Genomic DNA, 21,867 nt, shown 5'->3' on the forward strand with positions numbered 1-21,867 from the left:
AGCAATAAATATACTCACCAATACTGCTACGTGACCTTTAATTCATTACATTTGGATTACATAGGCGAACTCAAAAATACAGCTGAACTAAGATGAAAATGAGATAATTGAGATGTTAAAATATAGTGCTAAGTAATTATCAACAGAAGGCGGCAGCATCATGTACTCACCTAGTTGTGCTTGCGGGGGTTGAGCTCTGGCTCTTTGGTCCCGCCTCTCAACCGTCAATCAACAGGTGTACAGATTTCTGAGCCTATTGGGCTCTATCATATCTACACTTGAAACTGTGTATGGAGTCAGCCTCCACCACATCACTTCCTAATGCATTCCATTTGTCAACCACTCTGACACTAAAAAAGTTCTTTCTAATATCTCTGTGGCTCATTTGGGCGCTCAGTTTCCACCTGTGTCCCCTTGTGCGTGTGCCCCTTGTGTTAAATAGCCTGTCTTTATCTACCCTATCAATTCCCTTGAGAATCTTGAATGTGGTGATCATGTCCCCCCTAACTTCTGTCTTCCAGCGAAGTGAGGTTTAATTCCCGTAGTCTCTGCTCGTAGCTCATACCTCTCAGCTCGGGTACTAGTCTGGTGGCAAATCTTTGAACCTTTTCTTGTTTAGTCTTATCCTTGACTAGATATGGACTCCATGCTGGGGCTGCATACTCCAGGATTGGCCTGACATATGTGGTATACAAAGTTCTGAATGATTCTTTACACAAATTTCTGAATGCCGTTCGTATGTTGGCCAGCCTGGCATATGCCGCTGATGTTATCCTCTTGATATGTGCTGCAGGAGACAGGTCTGGCGTGATATCAACTCCCAAGTATTTTTCTTTCTCTGACTCCTGAAGAATTTCCTCTCCCAGATAATACCTTGTATTTGGCCTCCTGCTCCCTGCCCCTATCTTCATTATATTACATTTGGTTGGGTTAAACTCTAACAACCACTTGTTCGACCATTCCTGCAGTTTGTCTAGGTCTTCTTGAAGCCTCAAACAGTCCTCTTCTGTCTTAATCCTTCTCATAATTTTGGCATCGTCCGCAAACATTGAGAGAAATGTTTAAGTAACAATTGTAATTACGAAGCTATAAGATGCTTATTTTAACATACTAAGTAGGTTAGGTAAGGTCGGTGTTTTCTATGAAGCTTTTCAAGGGAAACTATTATGTTTAGTATGTCACCTATGCACATATTTAATAAGTCAATATTGACTTATTAAATTTGCGAGAACTAGTATAGGTTAAGTAATAATTGTAATTACGAAGCAATAAGATGCTTATCTTAACATACTAACAAGGTTAGGTAAGGTCGGTGTTTTCTATGAAGCTTTTTAAGGGTATCTATTATGTTTAGTATATCACCTATGCACGTAGTTAATAAGTCAATATTGACTATACGATTTTGCGAGAACGGGTTGCACAGTATAATGGTCCAAGCTGTTTCCTTCTCATTTTTATTCTCGCCGCCAGAGGAGGGTAAGTTATTATTCACTTAATGTCTTGGACCAGTAGCAAGTCGAGTTGTTCGTCTTCCCGGGAATTTTAGGGAGAAGGAAAGTTCCTACAAGAATAAACAGTTACAGGGAATATATACAACAGTAAAGGATCTTGAGGTGTGCGAACAGCAACACAATGCAACCACCAATGAGCTGTGGGGATAAGATCAAAATTAGAAAAATGTCAGACAATTGAAAGAAAAATCTTATATATCCAGGTAATCGTGTCACATTCTCTTAAGTTATCAAGGACGGCCATTACCAATAAACCCACAGAAAAAAGTATTACTTGTGTAAATGTTAATCCTCAAGTAATAAGTAAGTACTGTAATTATCAAAAGAAGGCCACCAAGCCGGGAAGGCTATGTAGCCCTCAAGTAATAAACAAATCTTTCTAAAGCTAACGATATGGACACTATCCACATACATTCCCTCAGTTCCCCATAGAGGGCTGAAATACACTTGAATAACTCTCTCATATTTTGATTTTTAGTATTTTTGTTGGGGTTTTCGTAATGAACGGGGTAGGGTTTTTTTTTTTTACTGTATCAACAAATTAACAGATTTGTCCTATATAAATGAATATATGTTTCTGCCTTTTCAGACATGCAAATATAAAATCAATTGTTTAAAGTCCTTAATACCCATTGTTTAAAACATTCTTTAAGCTGCAGACTGTGCCACAAACAGCCAGCCTTAGTTTACAATGCTGCATTAATAATTGGTAAACAGCAGTATTGAAATTATGCTTGGAAGGTTTCAGTGATTTTTTGTCATTTCTCTCACAAACTATATGACTGCTCGCAGCTTGACGTACGAATCACAGCCTGGTTGATCAGGGATCATTTGGAGGTGTTTATCAAGTTATCTCTTGGACACTGTGAGGGGGACAGCCAGTTATGCTCCTTATGTGTAGCGGAAGCGTGTTGAACAGTCTCAGGTCTCTGATATTGATAAGGGTTGACTTTGAGTACCTATTGCACCTCCGCTCTTCAAAAGGGGGTATTCTGCACATCCTGCCATGCCTTCTGGTCTCATGTGTTGGTTATTTCTGTGTGAGCAGATTTGGGATCGGCCCCTCTTAATATTTTTTGTGTAAATTATTATCTCTCCCCTGCCTGCTCTCTAGATAATACAGATTTAGGCATTTTATTCAGTTTCAATAGCTTAGATGTTTTACCGTGTGGATACTAGCAGTAAAGCATCTCTGCATGCTCTCCTGGTCAGCAATTTCTCCAGCTTTGAAAGGGGATATCATTGTGCAACAGTATTCCACTCTACAGAGCACTAGCATCTTGAAAAGTATCATTGGTATAGCATCTCTAATTAGAAAGGTTCTTGTTATCCAACCTGTCCATTTTTCTTGCAATTGACACTTTATTGTGTTCTTTAAAGTTAAGGTCTTCTGACACGAGTACACCCAAATCCTTTACATTGTTTTTTAGTTCTATGGTATGATTTGAGTGCATTTTGTTCAGTTTCCATTTTCATATTTCCATAGCGCAGGAGCTGTAACTTATCTTCATTATATATCATATTTTCTGTAGCCCATTGAAAGACCTGATTTACATCTATCTGATTGAAGGCTTGCTGTGTCCTCAATGTTGTCTACTCTCATGAAAATCCTAGTGTCATCTGAAAAGGATGAGTTGGTACTTCTTGAAATTAATTTTCCCATATTTAAATAATAATTTCAGTACAGGTACTTTGTTAATCAGAAATATTGTATAAGTGCAGAAATGTCATCTTTAAGCAAAAACAATTTACAGTTGCATGCAAGGATCAGCCTCATGTAGTGAATGGAAGTTAAAAATTTTTAATAGTTATTTAAACAATTTCAGAGTTTAGGATTTTATTTGTATATACAATTCTAGGCCGTTTATACAGTGCACATGACACACGAGCCTCTGCTCTACACACTGGAGAAGGTGCACCACCCACGTCCCTTTCATTACCCCATTACCTTCTGAGGACCTCTGCAGTACTTCCATTATACAAGGCCTCACAGAGTCCTAGAGAGGAGGTATTTTGACCTGCATTTTGACCTTGGAGCAAATATCTATGCTACATCGATATGTGGAATATGAGACCTGGGTAATACAAAAACCACTCCATGTCTACATGGAAAATGATGGCAATGCTTAGAGGATTACCTAATTTTCATCTTGTCACTGACTATAAAATAAGTTTTCTTTACTAAATTGGGCATACATGATCACAGTAGTAAGTAGTTCCAGTGTGTTGATGTATTTCACATTGTCTAAAAGCTATTTCTTTGCCAGATATATAATTCTGGTGATATATACCTACAATATTATCCCTATGTTGAATATTTCACTTCAAGGTTCTACAGGTCAAAGTGGGATGTGATGCCGAGATAGAACAGCACAAAATCTAATTCACTACTTATAAACTGCACTTCGAGTGTTTAAAACTTGTGAAATCATATATATAATATATACTTCTTTGCATCACTATCAAAGTGTAAAAAACACGCTGTTTTCCAATTGGCTATATACTATTTTACTCAAGGAGTCTTACAAAATTCCAGCCTGAGGTACAAGACCTGGGTACATGTATCTCCATCTTGCAGCCCAACTTTACCTTCGGTTGTGACCTATGTATCAATCCATGAATTGCATTTGTAGATTCTATACATTATTTTACCTCTATATGCGTACAATGCAAAGTTTGGCAATAATATTGATCTTACATAAGTCACAACTGACCATTATTTGAGCTCTAAGATGTATCAAACAGCATTTATCTTCCCAACCCTCACACTATATGCCCAGGAAAATAGAAACTATTTTCTTTGTGTTTTTTCTGAATGATGATAAAATACCAGTTCCATTATACCTAGCCACTGGCAATTATACATGGTTCACTCAAAGGCATATTAAGAAGGATACACACATTTGTGTCAAGTAAATATACGAAACTAGCAGTACACTTACGTTTTGATTACCAACTTTCAAAATAGAAAATTTTCAGTGCTACATTTTATATAACAGTACCATATACAGTGCTGTATATAACTTTTACCCCCTTTATCTAATAACATTTTAGAGCATCGATTACCAAAAAAGTTCCCATAAAAATATAGAAAATTTAAAATAATATGGATGGGATATTTTTCTCGATTCAACCGATATAAAACTACTCGTACTCTCTGGCTCGTATCTTTACCTGTCACAGTAATACCAGTCCTACAACTGCACTCTCTAAGTACACATGGATTAGAAGATGTGCATCCTAAAACGAATACAAATCTTTGTTCTGGCATAAGAAAACTATTGCATAAGCAAACACATACCAGCATACAGTCTGTCTAAAGGTGAGGAAGAGAGGAAAGAGTGAGAAAAAGAAGTTACAACTGTCTGCCTCCAATCTCTCTATAGGTTTAGTGGCATTATTAGGTATGGGCCCCCCACCCTAATTCTTTTGACGTTATGTCTTTAATGCACACAAAATGCTGCTAATACTTTTCATTTTAGTTTAAAGGAAGGGGGGAGCCTAATTACAATAATTATGGAAGCACACTTGAACACTAAGGTAACACTTCAATGTGATAAAGCATTACAGATTCTTTTTTGTGCACTACATCTCTCAGAATTAAAAATATTAGCATGTGTCTGCTAGTAGAATGCCTTTCTTATAAAGCAAGGGCAATCAAAATATATTACGTCATTGTTTGTCATTCAAGCATACTCGAACCAAACACACACTTAACATGAGTATCTTCTCTGGGCTTTTTATGATTAATAGTCGGCTGATTGCATATCTTTCAAATCATTCTTTCATCTTGCTGGCACATATACATATACCATTTTGAACTCAATTATATGAAAACAAAAATTAAACACATATATGGCACATTGAGCAACAGTAACATCGCTATTTCTATATAGGAAGATTCCATACAAAATGCGGGAGGGGATTTTTTTTACAGCTGTGTGACAGGTACAATGGGAAGGGGTTACTGAGGTATGTGTCACAGGGGCTAAGGGAAAGGAAGTGACAGGGGAAAACAGAGTCTGGGATGGAAATATTTATTACGAGACCTATGAAAATATCATACCGAGGCCGTCACACGGAACACGAGGTTGTCACAGAAAAAAACAACAAAGGCCATTTTGATGTTTAACTCCATATCACAGGAGCCACAAAAAAAGGGGAATATTGAGGTTGTATAACAAGGACCACAGAACGGACACATGGATATAGTGTTACAAGGAACGCACTTAAAGTTGTGTCAACTTATACATCCCTGGATTCTTGGGATGGAGACAATTAGGCCGAGTCACAAAGAACACAGTGTCGTGGTTATATTAAAGAAAAAGACAAGAATAAAGTATACACTTTCGGTCACTGCATGAGTAAAGTAGCAGAGGAATGTAGAAAGAAAAACTATAGCGTGATGAAAGATACAGATTCAACATGAGCAGAGGAACTTATTCTTCATATTGAATATGGAAAGAAAAGTTGGTGGCCATGTGCTGCAGAGAATAAAGGAAACTCATTAGATTCAGACACTGTGGTTGGACATGCTACCTAAGAATGAAAAAATAAAGGCACTATCTAAATTCATCCTCACAAAGCTGCAGAAATATCATACCAATACTACATTTTGAAAGTATGTCATTTTACTGCAATGGGAGATGAAGCCACAGGTGTATTTTCTAGGCCCCTCCCAGGGTGTAAGCAGTAACATTAGGTTTATTTTGGTTTTAATCACAGTTATCTGTAGTGTTCCAATTCAGTATAAAATCTTAACAAAATTGAGACAACAAATATCTTCATATGTCACAAATACATTATAAAATGCAACTAAACTTCACATGCAAAAAAATACAACAGATCTTCAAAACAGAACACAGGAAGTGATCAGAAACAACTACAATTACTGCATATTGGTTTTTGTCAATCATTATTGTAATATATAAAAATCTTAACAGCTTAAATCCTAATTACGAACTGTACTCAATCATAACACTGCAAAATGACCCACACTACCTGTATTTAGGCCAGTTCTCCTGCATTCAACACATATGTACAAAGCCCTCACACATCCCAAACAGCATCTATGTACATCACTGGTACTAACGTAAACATGCACAGTCTTGTAGTTCGAGAACCACCATTCTTGTGCTTCAGTGTTTATGGTTTTGTGCCAATTTCTGGTTCTCTATAGCAAGTGTGTACTAACAATGAAAACAAGCATTTATCCACAGTGGTTTTCCTGTGCAATGTATATTAACAATACTGACCTACAAAATCATTTTCATCTTGTGCAGGAAATGTTTAGACAACCGTCTGGTGTTGCCATACCATAAAATTGATGTGATACACATCACGTTTATATAAAAAATGAGGATAATTGTAAAGATGGAGCAGGATTAAATCAGGCCACATTATATTTTTCATTTCCACAGGGTTTTTCAAGACCACCCTCTATTTCACTTCACACACTTTTGATAAGAAGCCACTTTGGTCTACTTTCCAGGAATTGTACAGGTGCCCACATCATCACTTTTGAAGTCCACGGATAATTCATTGTAAATAGAAATATACTCCATTATAAGGCTATGGATTGATGTGGACAAATCACAGTACAAAAGGTGGGTGTGTTTATTTCAATTAATCTTAAACTGCCAATACTTCCAGTTTGGCAACAAGTACAGTGCACACTGACACTAATCCTGCTTGTCTAAATACTGGTTATAGATCAGAAGGCTGGTGGGTATTTGAGGTGGAGTCTATGTAGAAACTTTTGACATAGCTAAGGTGGTTTTGGGCGGTAGTTAGACTTCCGCCATGAGTGACTGAGACTCGATGGGAGCAGCCGAGTCATACAGGGTATCGGTATCTTGTGTTGGCTCTCCCTGTAACTGGCACTGGTTGTTTAATGTCCCGGCACCACAGTCACAGAAAAACCTGCGAATCAATTATAATAAAATTAAGTACTCTATCTGTACTGTATTGGTAATTACACCACCAAATAGCACAGTTAGTTATGCACTTTGAAGGTAGGAGGTCATATAGGAAGGTAGATTAGATATGAGGACCCATATGCAGGTGATGAGGGTCCTCATGATGGGTCAACATGAGGACCCATCTTCCCAAAACTCTGCCCCACTGAGGGTATAAATACCAATGTCTCTGGCCCCATCGCCTTCCCATACTTGCTCTGGTGACAGAAAGCAAAGACAGGTTTGTACGTGTGTGAAATGTAAGACAAGCGACTCGAGAAGAAAAGTTAAAAGTGGGAAAAATTTTTAACCCTTTAACAGCGCAAATTGTATACTGTACATACAATTTTGGTCTAACTGGCTGAACAGCGCATTGTATATACCGTATTTGCTGGCGTAAAAGACGCACCCTTGCACAGGATGCACCCCTATTTTACAAGGATATTTTGAGGAAAAAACTATTTTAGCATGTTTCATCATACATTTATTGAAAGATATTTTAAAGTGGATTTTGTACTCCAACTCTTACCTTCTCTAAGATCAGCTGTATAGTTGTTTATATTTTGGGCAAGAGAATTGCTAAACAGGACGTGATGTTTTGTGTTGCCGCATCAGGCCACTGGCGCACCATCACAACGCTCTGGTTTTGTTGTCATTCACTCAGTGCAAATGTCTGACAGGCAGATGAAAGTTCAACATTCCTTTCAAATTTCTAGGAGCATTTTTCATTTAGACGAATGTCGTTAAAAATGTTGTTATTTTCGTTATATAGTCGTTAAAAATGTATGACACATATCGGGTGTCGGTAATGTAGTTTAATGATGTGAACTTCCTTCATAACTGCTGATGAATTGTAAGCAATTTTTCTTAAGTTTGTGATAACAGACTGTGATAACCCTGCTCGTTTTCAATATTTTATTATTAGTAACACGACTTACTGTAATAATTTGTCTTGTTTTCAATATTTTATTATTAGCAAAGATTTTTGTGCCTAGTGAATTTACCCAGTATGCTCCTCCGGCTCCCTAGTCTTGGAGCTCGGTCTCACATTCATAATACGGCAGGCAGCATTAGACGCAGGGCTTTTTTTTTTTTTATACATTTTAAAAATAAAAAAGTGCGTCTTATATGCCGGCAAATATGGTATACATTTTAAAGTACCCTAGCTACACAGGGTTCACATCAGCTTCTTCAGGGCACTAGTAAACAGATGCAATTAAAAAATAATAATAAATAAAAAATAACAAATCGTGGGTAATAATTCTGGGTGAGCATCAGTACTAAGTGAACATCCAAGGATGGCACAGCTTTATAAAATTCCTCACCCTATTGCAGCCAAAATATATCACCTACAATTTTTTTATTATTTTTCCATGATTAGGGAACCCATTTTAAATATCACAAAAGGAAATTTATTTTTCTTGCGCACAGCGGTGATGTCGGCTATTAATAGCAGTGCTGCCCAGGGGTTAAAGAAGGATAATCTAATGTGGAAGTGAGAGAGTGGAATGGGTAAAGCGTTTAAAAACAGGAATGACAGAAGATGAGAGAAGGAGTAAGATGCTGCAGATTGTGGAAGGCAGTGTGATGCTAAAGCGTTTGGAAGGTTGCGTATAATGTATAGCGTGCAGAAGGTAATGAGCAGAGAATACTACATAGCACCATAAAAATCAGTGTGATGCTACAGCATGTGGAAAGTCACACATTGCTATAGTGTGTGGAAGGTAGAGTGATGGAACAGTGTGTGGAAGGTAGCACATTACTAGTGTGGAAGATAGGATAATGCAAGTGTATGGCAGGCAGCATGAAAATGCTGGTTGCGTGGCAGACAGCACAAAAATGCTGGTGCGTGGCAGACAGCACAAAAATGCTGGAGCGTGGCAGACGGCACAAAAATGCTGGTGCGTGGCAGACAGCACAAAAATTCTGGTGCGTGGCAGACGGCACAAAAATGCTGGTGCGTGGCAGACGGCACAAAAATGCTGGTGCGTGGCAGACGGCACAAAAATGCTGGTGCGTGGCAGACAGCACAAAAATGCTGGTGCGTGGCAGACAGCACAATGCTGGTCTCAAAATTAACAATTTGAGGCTGCATCACACCTGTGTCCCATTATCACTTCAGGCATACGCCCATCATGGTTCAGTCGATAGTATGCACCCCTAATGTGATCAAGGACGCGGGCCTAACTCTGTCATACAAAATGTATACATTAATTTTAAGAAACTCCTGATCATCCTTAATTGTGCCCAACTCTTAAGACAATTGTAACATGCTTTTGTTTAAAGCTAGACGTGAGTACAACAAAATTATTAATGATGGTGGCAGTTCATTTCATGTGGATTCCATCTCATGTTGGCCTTTGAAAGAACGATAGAGCTGATGAGTTTGCAAAAAAAAAATTCTTTTAAAGATATTGACTAGATAACCTAGGACTGCCTACAAGAAGTTCAAAATCAACAATACACCAAGAATTCCAACAAAATTAAAATCAGCATTAGCAATTCCATCCATTATCACATAGATATATCTATGTGACATATCACAGATATACAGTACATGGTATATCTATGGATCACCTAATAAAATTGGTAGACCTTTAGATGTCACTACTGATTAGAATACATTTGAACATTTGACTCAGTGTCAGAGTTTGCATCACCTGCCTATGTGACTGCATCTTTCTGCCAAATATCTATGAGACGAGTGTTTGACAATTATATTTTATATATATATATATATATATATATATATATATATATATATATATATATATATATATATATATATATATATATATATATATATATATATATATATATATATATATATATATGACAAAAATAAAAACTAATGGAAAAGTCTAAGTCTGTAATTTTACACAATGTTGTCTGAAAATAAAGGCTTATACTTTAATGTTATATCCCCCAATATACAGTACTCATAACGGAGAAAGAAATATGCACAGTAAAGTCTTTAAAACACTATACAGACCTGTCATGACGGATGAACTCAACTACATGGCCACTATGACATGTTTTAATGCAGTTTACACATATAGCATTTCGCTCAGTGGTATTACACGTGCGGCACCGGTAGAAGTCGTGCATGGGGAAGCTGGTATATGACGATATCTTGTATAGGCACTGTCCGCTTGATACAGCTTTCTCTACTGCATCATGGTTATTAAAAATTTTATTGCCTGGAAAAACACACACATATGAATTGAGGAAATATAATGACACCAATATATTATACTACAAGCATAACTCTGAAAGCATTTAGGTAGAAATTAACAAAAATCAGAGGCTTTACAATAAAATGCAAGAGAATGGTAAAAATAAGAAATAGGTCTTAATGTATCAAGAATGCCAACTTCAAACTTATGTTCTGCTACCTAGATTGAGAACTTGGTATATATATAATCATTGAGGGAAAATATTATGTCAGGATGGCTGTATAACAACTGAGGACTAAGCTAAGGAGAGATATTAAGGAGAAACAGAAAAATATGCATTATGTGAATACAAAATGGTTGCAATTTATGTAGAAAAATGTATTTTATCTCAACAAAATGTAAACAATACACAAGTACTTCAGTGATTTCTACATCAAAAATACATTAACTAGATATATTCTACAATATGACAATTATTATTTGAGGTGTTGGCATATGGTTTGTAGGCGTGAGTTAAGTAAATAAGCAATTATCAAAAGAAAATGTAATATGGGCCCAAAAGGACATAAGGTAAACAGTATCAAAGACAATGGATTCAACAGGATTCTATCGACGAACAAATGGTCTCAAGGGACAATAGAAAAAGTAAGACTTATGATTGAACTGAAAACTGAGACATTCTACAAGGTGTACAACAAAGAGGGACAATGCAATTTGGACAATAAGGCTCAGGGCAGTGCTCCATTAAGCACCCATGAGTTAAACGTGTGTGGCCAATATGTAATGCAACCAGAGCCATTTCCCACCATCCATTACGGTGGTAGGAGAAACAAGGTGATAGGGTTACCATTAAGAATGCACAGTTCTTAAAGGTACCTTTAATGGCAGACCAGTGACCCTGCCAATTGTTGCTAGCAGGGTGACTGGGCATGAAATGAATGATTGAGCAGAAATCTGAATAAGGAATACATCTTTTGGAAACATGACAAGTACAAATGACAAGGTGAGGCATGTGATGCTTAACAATGTCTACAAAGAGCAAGATATATGCTGTTCATCGGCATATATCTGATGTACCCATCTCCTGTGGATGTGGTTAGGGTATGCAGGTGATAGCAGCTTTGATAGCAGCAGCTGGGCCACCACAGGTGCTCGGCCAATCAGCTTAGATTAAGGCTTGCTTGTAACATTTAGAAGTTCATCTAACTTATAACCGGCGTGTGAGTGGTGATGTGGATGTACTAAGCATGATTGTTAGGGAGTGAGATCACGCTTTTTAAGGACCACCCCACCTGGCCATTTATACAGTACTTGGAACATCAATTACACACCAGGAGGTTATTGTTTACATCTTATTATTCTTGAAGGTGGAGATGGAAATAGCTTTGACAATTCTATCTCCAATGCATTCCACATGCAAACCATCCTTGTTCATGTCATCCATGCTCCTCAGTATCTTGCACATAATATCATATTCCTTTTGTTTCTTCTCTCTATAAGATTGGGAGGTAGAATTCCCTTAACCTGTCCCTGTAACTATGTCCTCTCATTTCATGTGCTAACCTAGTTGCAAAGTCCGAAGTCTTTGGTACTAACCAAAGTTGCAAATTTGAGACCATTACGTTACATACTCCTAGTAATATAAAGGTCTCAAATAAGCATTGCATAAGGATTTAAAAAACATCAGTGTTTAGGTTCTTAGGTTTTTTTTTTTTTGTGCTTACCAAATTCCCATATGCTGCTGACATCCTGCTCCTATGAGCTTAGTGTTGGAATTCTATCCACTCCCAGAATTTTATAAAGTACAGTTTCTTGTAATTGCATTTTCCTTAGGGTGTAGTTACCTACAGGTAACTTTCCTATCTTCATTTCCATATGCTTATTTGAATTGAATCTCAGCAGCTATTTAATCTGTCCACTTCTGAAGCTTGTCAACCTCCTTTTGTAGTGCACTTTTGTATTGTGAAGTATTAAGGGTTTGGTGTGTGGTTGCAGCTTTCCTGATAGTGGGAAGGTATGCAGTACAAAAATAATGTTGTTGTTGCAGTTTTTTCTTCTATTATAAAATGTACAAACATCTACTGGCCACGAACTAGTTAGTGACATAATGAATGTGTACAGCGCTACTGTTCAAGATGGTCTAGCAATTGAGGTGTTGTACTTGGATACGATGTTAACATCCACAAGCACGCCGACGCTGCTGTTAACATCTGCTGTTCGGTTGAGTGCTGAGCAGTATGCAGTGGATGAGTGAACTCACTACACATGTCCAACATCGCTGTGTGTTTTGTTAATGCATCCTGTTTCTTCCCAATATAACCGAAATCTTAATTTGTGCAAATTGTCTTTGCACAATGTTCCAGGAAAACAACCCTTACACAAATTGAGGGAATAACGTACTGACTTCACTTAACTTACATGTATATAAAAAGTAAAAAATGCACTTTACTAATACTGGAAATAAATAGAATGAGTGCAAGGGAATCAATTTTCATGACAAGCTAACACTACAGGTCATGGAGTTCAAAACCACTTTACTGTAGTGACTCAATGTACCTGGAAAGAGTTTCGAGAGTTGTTCTACCCCGAGCCCAGCCTGGGGCCAGGCTCGACTTGTGATAACTTGATCCAACAGGTTGTTGCTTGGAGCAACCTGCAGGCCCACATATCCACTACAGCCTGGTTGGTCTGGCACTTCTTACAAGAACCTGTCCAAGTGCCTCTTGAATACCTCTACCTCCGTTCCAGCAATATTTCTAATGCTTGATGAGAGGGCGTTGAACAGCTGTGGACCCCTGATGTTCAGACAGTGCGCTCTGATTGTGCCTATGGCACCTCTACTCCTCAATGGTTCTATTCTGCATTTCCTTCCGTATCTTTCCCTCCAGTATGTTATTCTACTTTGCAAATTTGGGACCTGGCCCTCCAGTATCTTCCATGTACTGTATATATTATTTGATATCTATTTGATATCTCATCTCCTTTCCAGAGAGGGCATTTCGAGAGCTTTGAGATGGTTCCAATAATTCAGATGTTTTATCGTTTCCATGTAGAAATACAAATATATTAAATAAAAATACAAATATATTAAATAGAATTACAAATATAAAAGACTAACCTCTTTGGGAAGGATTCACTCCTGATGCTAAACAAAGACCACCAAAACGATTATTAAATATTTGGTTGTACTCTAAGGTGGCTGTGGCATTATTTGTTATTTCGATGCCTGCTGCCAACCCGTCATATATCTGGTTCCTTTTTAAACTAGGGTGGCTTTGAGTTGGATGACTCTGGGTGGATATTAGAACACCTGCCTGTGCATTACGAAATATATCATTCTCTTCTAGCACACCTGCAAAAAATGAAGAGGAAGCATCTTACACACATCCTTTCCGCCATGAAAGGTTCAAATTATATATTTAGGCATTGCAGTTGTTTACAACCATAAAATATGACAAATTTACTAAATTACATCTTTCACAACTTACCTTTCCCACCATTAAATATACAAATGCCAGCTTCTCTTCCATCATATATTTTGTTTCGTCGTAGAATGGGATTACTGTCAGTCTTGATCCACACACCAGCCATAGCATTGTCAAATATCTCATTTTGTTCAAGAAGCCCCAAACCCCCATTATAAACTAAAACTCCGCCATTCTGTCCTCCCCATATCTTATTTCGACGGATGTTTGGATTGCTCCCAGTCCTGCAATATAAGAGAAAGGTTGCCATTGCATCTTGCCCTCTTCCCGCTTTCGTTCCCCGAATATATATTTTGCATACTGCCACCATGGATTCAAGAAATGCAGGAAACCTCATGTTCAGGGCTTCAACAAGATGTGCAACCAAGAGGAAACCATGTGATGAATTTTGAGCAAAAAATATATAAAAATTAATTCAATCTGGTGTTCCTAGAAGTCATGTGCACTTCTTAATGCTCTTCTTGTGTTGAGTAGAAATTAGTACTGCCATACAAATTGGAGCTACCTCGTATGAGCCAATAAGGCAGATGCAGTTTCCTTTATTTCTATGTTGGATATAAATACGAGCTGCCTTAACTCATCTACTTTATCTAAAATTAGATCGTTTGAAGTAATCATTAGGTCCCTGGGCTGTGGCTAACATTTGCATTTATATTACTTTTCCAGTGTGATTTTTATTATATGCAAAAACAAGTTATAATGCATTTGTGGCTGGAGAATTCAGAGAAATAATAATGCCCAGGTACACAACTGTATTGAATGGAGAGAAAAATATATTTTTGGGAAATCACTGTAATCCCATTTTAAAGATATATCTTCAAGATTGATTTGCACAGTACTTGACAATAAGGGCTGCTTGTGTATGATACTGCTGTGCATTATCAATGTGGCCTAAGATCAATATATACACCATATTAAAGTGTCCAAAGATTAAATTTATATAGGCAAGCTTAAGTTTTATAAAATGACAGTTAATCACATATTATCATACTGTATGTAAATTGTTATAATTTAAATATGAACACAATTATAAAGATATTAAGGATAACTTACCTAATTTGTACACCTGAGTATAAATGGTTGAAGATATCATTATCTTCTAGTAAGCCATGGCCATTATCATAAAAATAAACTCCCACCTGCTTCCCAGAATGAATACGATTCCTTCTTAAAGTTGGCGTGCTCCCTGGAGTGAGAGAACAAGAGAGTGGGAGAAATAGAGAGAGAGAGAGAAAGAGTTTAGTTTAGTGTTAAAAAAAACAATAGATACAAATAATGCATTGTCATAACCACACAAATCTGAACAGCAAAACTAAACACAAGAAAAATCCTTACAGAACCTTCCCAAAGCACATATGTATATGTGAATTCTTCAAAATTCTTCATTCTTCAAAATGAATACTGCATAACCCAGTTAATAATAATTCTTATAAAAACACAATAAATGTTTAGGTTATAAGCAACAACAACTCCCCCTTCATTTTCATATGATGTACAAAAAAAAAAAAAAGATTATTAGGTCCCATTTACACATGGGACTGCAAAATACTAAATCAACACATTATAAGATCCAAAATTTCAAGCAAGCAAGTACAAAAATTATAGATCACCACAAAACAAGCAACACCTGTAATTAACAATTTTAATAATAAAGTGCCAATCTGATTCATGGTTCTCTGAAATATTTCAGCGTACTGTATTTAAGTTATTACTTTGCAAGAGAAATCTTGCTTAAGACCAGAAGCTTAAAAGTTTTGAGCTTGAATACAATTATGAAATTCTTTCTGGTTTCACTCCGAGGTAATGTAGTGAATGATTCTTATATTCTCCATTTCTACTGGTAACATTCCAGAGTAAATAACAATACGTACCTAGCTTTTCCAGCAGCAGCCTCATGATTCTTACTGCCCACTTTCAATTTTTATGTTATATATTTTTTATCTTAGAATTCATTTTGTACAGGTACATGTAACATTAAACTCCTGTAATAAAGTTTAGAAAGCATCATTTTGATCATTTAATCCAATTAAAATACTGTGTTTTAATTGATTTAAAATCCTACAACACCTACATGCGCACAATTTATTCAATGTATGAACAATGACACATAGCTCCTTCAAATTGCCTTTACATTATATTCTATCAAGAAAGAGATGAAAAGGCAAGTATCACTAATATGCCAATCATAGGCTAAAGTAGTATAGTCTTTTAAAAATGAGTTTCTTGATGTTTTTAATCTATTAAATAAAAACTGCTGAAGCTTCTTTTATGGTAATCAAATATGTGGTAAGATCTTACCTGTGGTAATCCAGACTCCAGCAAGTGTGTTGGCATAAACTTCGTTACATTCTATGAGGCCTTGACCCTTTTCATGAACATATATACCTCCGTGCTGACCATCATGAATCTTATTGTGCCGTACTATGGGATCACTGTTGGTGCGGATCTGAATACCAGCTAATGCATTACCTATAGATAAAAAAAATAATCAAGAAACACTTTGAATTGTGAGGGTTTGCTTCCTAATCTTTGTTAATGTCAGCCACTTTATTAAATAACATTTCCTGTAATCCATGAAATTTATTATGAGAAATACTCCACTGTCAAAAAGACTGCTGTACAATGATAAGTTTAGTATTGTTGACCAAACCACACATCAGAAGATAGGAAAAACTACAACAGTTTGGTCTGCCCTGGACAGTTATCAAGTCGTGGTCTTGATAATGGTCCTGGAAGGACTGAAATGTTGTCGTTTCTTGATCTCTTGAAGTGTGTTTGGTCATCATATCTTCAGCTACGTTATGACGACTTATCATCTGGAACAAGTGCTATTCTTCGTACAGTGTACTTTATTGCTTACCTCTGTAAGTAGACAAAGATTTATCATTGTACATACTGATAAATTATGACAAGGATGAAGATGGCTATCAAAGTTGAAACAGCTTGTCAGAAGAATAAGAAAGCAAAAATATAAACCAGGGGGAAATGCCAGAAACAGTAGTCTTATTACAGTGGAACCTCGAGTGACGAGTGGCTCTATCTATGAACATTTCGAGTAACGAGCGAGCCACTCTCCAAAAAACTGTCTCGACCGACAAGTTTTTGCTCGATTAACGAGCGAAACCACATGGTGCTTCCTAGCGTTCTCGCAAATTCTCGGACGTCTCCAATGACAGCGTTGTTGTTGTATCGCGTAGGACAAGCATTCCTCTGCATTTATTTGTGCTTTTGTGACTACAATTTGTAATGAATGATGTGGTCAAAGAAGCTGCTTGCTAAAGACAGTGTTGACAAGGGGAAGAAAGAGAGAATTACTGTGGAAGTGAAGAAGGAAATCATAGCAAAGCACGAGCGTGGTGTCTGTGTGACTGATCTCGCCAGGGAGTATGGCAGGTCCTCCTCCTCAACAATTTGCACCATTTTGAAGAGGAAGGAATAATTTAAGACGCTTGAAGTGGCTAAAGGAGTTACCAAGGTTACCAAGAAACGTCCAAAAATCCTAGAAAAGGTTGAAAAGCTACTGCTGGTCTGGATGAATGAAAGGCAATTACATGGCGAGTGTCTCCGAAGCTATTGTTTGCGCTAATGCAAAGAAGCTGTATGTGGACCTTGTTAGGAAGACACCTAGTGCGTCGTCTGAAGATGAGATATTTAAGGCAAAACATGGATGGTCTGAGAAATTTAGGAAGAGAAGTGGTATACACAGTGTTGTGCGACATGGGGAGGCTGCCAGCTCTGATAAAGCTGCTGCCGAGAAATTTATGCCAGAGTTCCAGGAATTTGTTGCTAGAGAGGAGTTCTTGCCGTGACAAGTTTTTAATTGTGATGAGATTGGCCTGTTTTGGAAGAAAATGATGAAGAGGACCTACATCACGCAAGAAGAACAGCCTTTGCCTGGCCACAAACCGATAAAGGATCGGCTTACCCTCGTGCTCTGCACCAATGCAAGTGGCGATTGCAAGGTCAAGCCACTGCTCGTCTACCACTCAGAAAATCCACACGTGTTCAAGGCATGTAAAGTGCACAAGACACGACATAATATGATGTAGAGGTTCAATAAGAAATCCTGGGTCACGCGGATATTCTTCAGTGACTGGGTCAATGATGTTTTTGGCCCCGCAGTGAGGAAATATCTTGGAGAAGCAGTTATCACTCAAGGCCTTGCTTGTGCTCGATAATGCTCCGGCACATCTTCCACAGATGCAAGATGATTTGTTTCCCAAAAATCAGTTCATCACCATCAAGTTTCTTCCTCCCAGCACCACTCCACTCCTCCAACCCATGGACCATAAAGTCATAATTTTATTTCCATTACTGTATTTTAAATGGGGAAATTAGTTTCTCAAGACGAGTGTTTCACATGACGAGCTCGATGTTGGAACAGATTAAATTCGTTAATCGAGGCTCCACTGTAATGGTGTATTTAAAAAAAATCAAGATTGATCCATGCAACTCATGGAAAAGGGAGGGAGGGAAGAGCTGACTGTCATTACAGATAAAAGCCAACAAGAGAGGCCTACAGCTGTCATGTGAATACCCTGCATTGCAGTGGAACTGCCTTTCCTACTCACCCTCAATGCCTCTGCACTGGAACTTCACCTCTACACCAGCCAAGATGAATCATCAGTCCTGCCACCTCTCCATAGCCCCCAGGGCCCTGGCACGGCCTGGTACGACTCGGCGGCAAGCAGGGCGTCTCCGCTAACCCGTAGTTTGCCTTCACAAACACACAGTTAGCTGCCTTCAACTAGCAGTGGTGCAGCCTAAACACAAAGGCACTGCCAGTCACAAAAGAGCAGTTTGCTAGTAGCACGCGTTACCACCTTGTGTTGACATCGGATGTGAGTCATTACCGCCAGACTATATAAAGGGCACCGTCTCAAAGCCAGTAGTGCTCTTGGATCAAATTAGTCTCCTGCAATGCCGTCTACCCTCAGCCTACGTCGTGTGCTGGATGCTGTTGTGGTATGGTAGTTGTCTTCAGCACACTAGTATACTCTTTGTAGCAGATTTAAACTTTCATTTACTTATTTTATTTGTTCAATAATAACAGCCAAGTGTTCTCAGGTGCCATGTTTGTTCATTCATATTTCAGTAAATTGTTTTAATTATTTATTTGATGATTTTCATTTGTTTCCACCTGCGACTTAAACACCACAAGGGCCAATAGCAGCAGTTTTGTTTATTTTACTTGTGTGATGGAGAGCCATACCACCTTGGTTCAGTATAGCTGCCTGGTTGATACCTGGTTGATGGGGTTCTGGGAGTTCTTCTACTCCCCAAGCCCGGCCCGAGGCCAGGCTTGACTTGTGAGAGTTTGGTCCACCAGGCTGTTGCTTGGAGCGGCCAGCAGGGCCACATACCCACCACAGCCCAATGTACTTTAGTGCAACATGACATCCAGCTGTTTCCCGATATGATGTCAATCCGTCAACCGTACTACAGCATCAGTCTACAGAAGAGAAGCCATGTTCGCAGAAGCAAAGTACCTCCTCAGCAATGGATTAGCTACACCTTGTGAGTCTCCTTGGGCTTCATCATGCATACTGGTTCCCAAACCACATGGCAAGGTAAGACTGTGCACAGATTACCGGAAGTTAAATGCAGTTACCATCAAAGACTCTTATCCTTTACCTCGCATCGACAAGGACATCTTAATTGTCATTGGTAACACTGAATTCTTATCTCGAACAGACCTCTTAAAGGGCTATCAATCAATGATAGTGATCAATGATAGATATAAATCAATGATAGGGCCCCCAATCAATGCTGCAATACCCAACCTGTCACACTGCATATATATCAGCCATTTGAGCACTGTTTAGTAAATAATGTAAAACTTATTAAAATTATACAGAAAAGAATTAATTAAATTTGGTCATTGCATTTAAATAAGTATAACAAAGTGTTAATTAATAAACTCAAAGCAAGAAAGCTCCATGAATTTCCTTAACTCTTTAATTGTGTAGATGCCTGAAGTGGGAATTAATCATTAAGTGCACTTTAAACATTCAAATTGACAGAAGAGAAATGGTTGGACAGGTTCCCTTTCAGGTTACAGTTGTGTGTGTAAACTAAAGTCTTTGAAAATGTAATAAGTTATTACGAAACGCGTTCAAGTGTCGCGTTAGACTAGAAATAAAAATGAATTTTGGAGAATTGATTTTTCAATTACCATCGACAGTAAAAAGAAGAAATTTTGAAAAAATTTGTGTTAGAATTATCAATCTTACTTTTTCGGTCATATTTAACAACATATGTTTACAAGAAAGACTGCTACAAATACAAATGCACACACAAATACACAAATACACACACACACACACAGTGGAACCTCGAGTGATGAGCGGCTCCAGTTACGAGCATTTCGAGGAATGAGCAAGCCACTCGCAGAAAATATGTCTCGCTGACGAGCTTTCCCTCGATTAACGAGCGTTCCCGTTGGTTCTCGGACACCTCCGATGACAGTTTTGTTGTTGTTTCACAAGACGAGTTTTCCACATGACAAGCTCGGTGCCGGAACGGATTAAACTCGTTAATCGAGGCGCCACTGTATATATATGTATGTATACATACATACATTCATGCACACACACTTACACACAGAGTTCATTCAGAGTAGTTAACAGGTGGAATGCATTAGGAAGTGATGTAGTGGAGGCTGACTCCATACACAGTTTCAAATCTAGATATGATACAGCTTGAGAGGCTCAGGAATCTGTACACCAGTAGATTGACGGTTGAGAAGTGGGACCAAAGAGCCAAAGCTCAACCCCCGCAAGCACAAATAGCCGAGTAAAAATAGGTGACAACACATATACAAACACACACACACGCTTCCTGTCCAGACAATGGGAATTATTTATTTAAAATATGAATAGTATTTGTTTGGTACCAATTCCTATCACACTGTAATGCTGATGAAAATACAGTACAAGTAAAATAATGAAGGATTGAGTTCCAATTAAGCGATAGAACCCAATATATATACATTGCCATTTCTTCAACATTTGATACAATTACTCTAAACACATTCATTCTACTTTTTGCTAACAACTTTCTAATTATGTTAGCTATCATTATATATAAACTTACTATGTAAAGCTGAAACACTTACCATATATATTGTTGTGCTCTATGAGTCCTCTGCCATCTCCAAATATATAAACGCCACCTTGAAGACCATTATATATTTCATTTCGTCTAATAGTTGGATTGCTGTTTGAGGTTATCCACACTCCAGCGTACTTGTTAGAGTGAATTTTATTTTCTATGAACTGACCCATTCCATGCTCATGTACATATATTCCTCCAGTTTGGCCATTATGTATTTCACATCGAACAACAGTTGGGTTAGCTTGAGCCTTCACCTCAAAGCCAGCAATACGATTATTATGAATGTCATTTGCCTCAAAGTAGCCCTGTAAAATAAACACTTTGAATGGATTATGATGTATAAAGAAAAGAATGTCATGAAAATCAAGCAATGGGAATAATAAAATACACTAACTCATGGAAAAATATAATGAACATTATTGTATTGTACATGTGATTTGCAAATCTACACACAACAGTGTAATGAGATAAGCATGCCAAGTTTGTTACCTAATAAACCTAAATGGCTATCTCTAAATTTCAATACAGTACAGGGGTTTCTCTGTAACCCCTTCATGTATAAAATCATTGTACAAACTCCCTGGAGCATCCCTTTGAATTTTGCAGCAACGCACTATAATGT

General features: G+C 37.8%; 1 protein-coding gene across 2 annotated transcripts in view; it reads right to left on the reverse strand.

Moving 5' to 3' along the window:
- Positions 1-3,331: 3,331 nt before the first annotated feature.
- Positions 3,332-21,867, reverse strand: part of FBXO11 (F-box protein 11) — a 34,504-nt gene continuing 15,968 nt past the window's right edge. For both annotated transcript variants that reach the window (XM_045753750.2, XM_045753837.2), the window contains exons 8-14: positions 21,247-21,550; positions 16,428-16,598; positions 15,183-15,315; positions 14,133-14,353; positions 13,763-13,996; positions 10,461-10,668; positions 3,332-7,433 (exon numbers count right to left, since the gene is read on the reverse strand). In XM_045753750.2, the coding sequence (XP_045609706.1) occupies positions 7,301-7,433; positions 10,461-10,668; positions 13,763-13,996; positions 14,133-14,353; positions 15,183-15,315; positions 16,428-16,598; positions 21,247-21,550 (1,404 nt within the window). In that variant the 3' untranslated portion in view covers positions 3,332-7,300. The remainder of the gene's footprint in view (positions 7,434-10,460; positions 10,669-13,762; positions 13,997-14,132; positions 14,354-15,182; positions 15,316-16,427; positions 16,599-21,246; positions 21,551-21,867) is intronic.

The sequence above is a fragment of the Procambarus clarkii genome, chromosome 1, assembly GCF_040958095.1.
Source record: "Procambarus clarkii isolate CNS0578487 chromosome 1, FALCON_Pclarkii_2.0, whole genome shotgun sequence".
Lineage (NCBI taxonomy): Eukaryota > Metazoa > Arthropoda > Malacostraca > Decapoda > Cambaridae > Procambarus > Procambarus clarkii.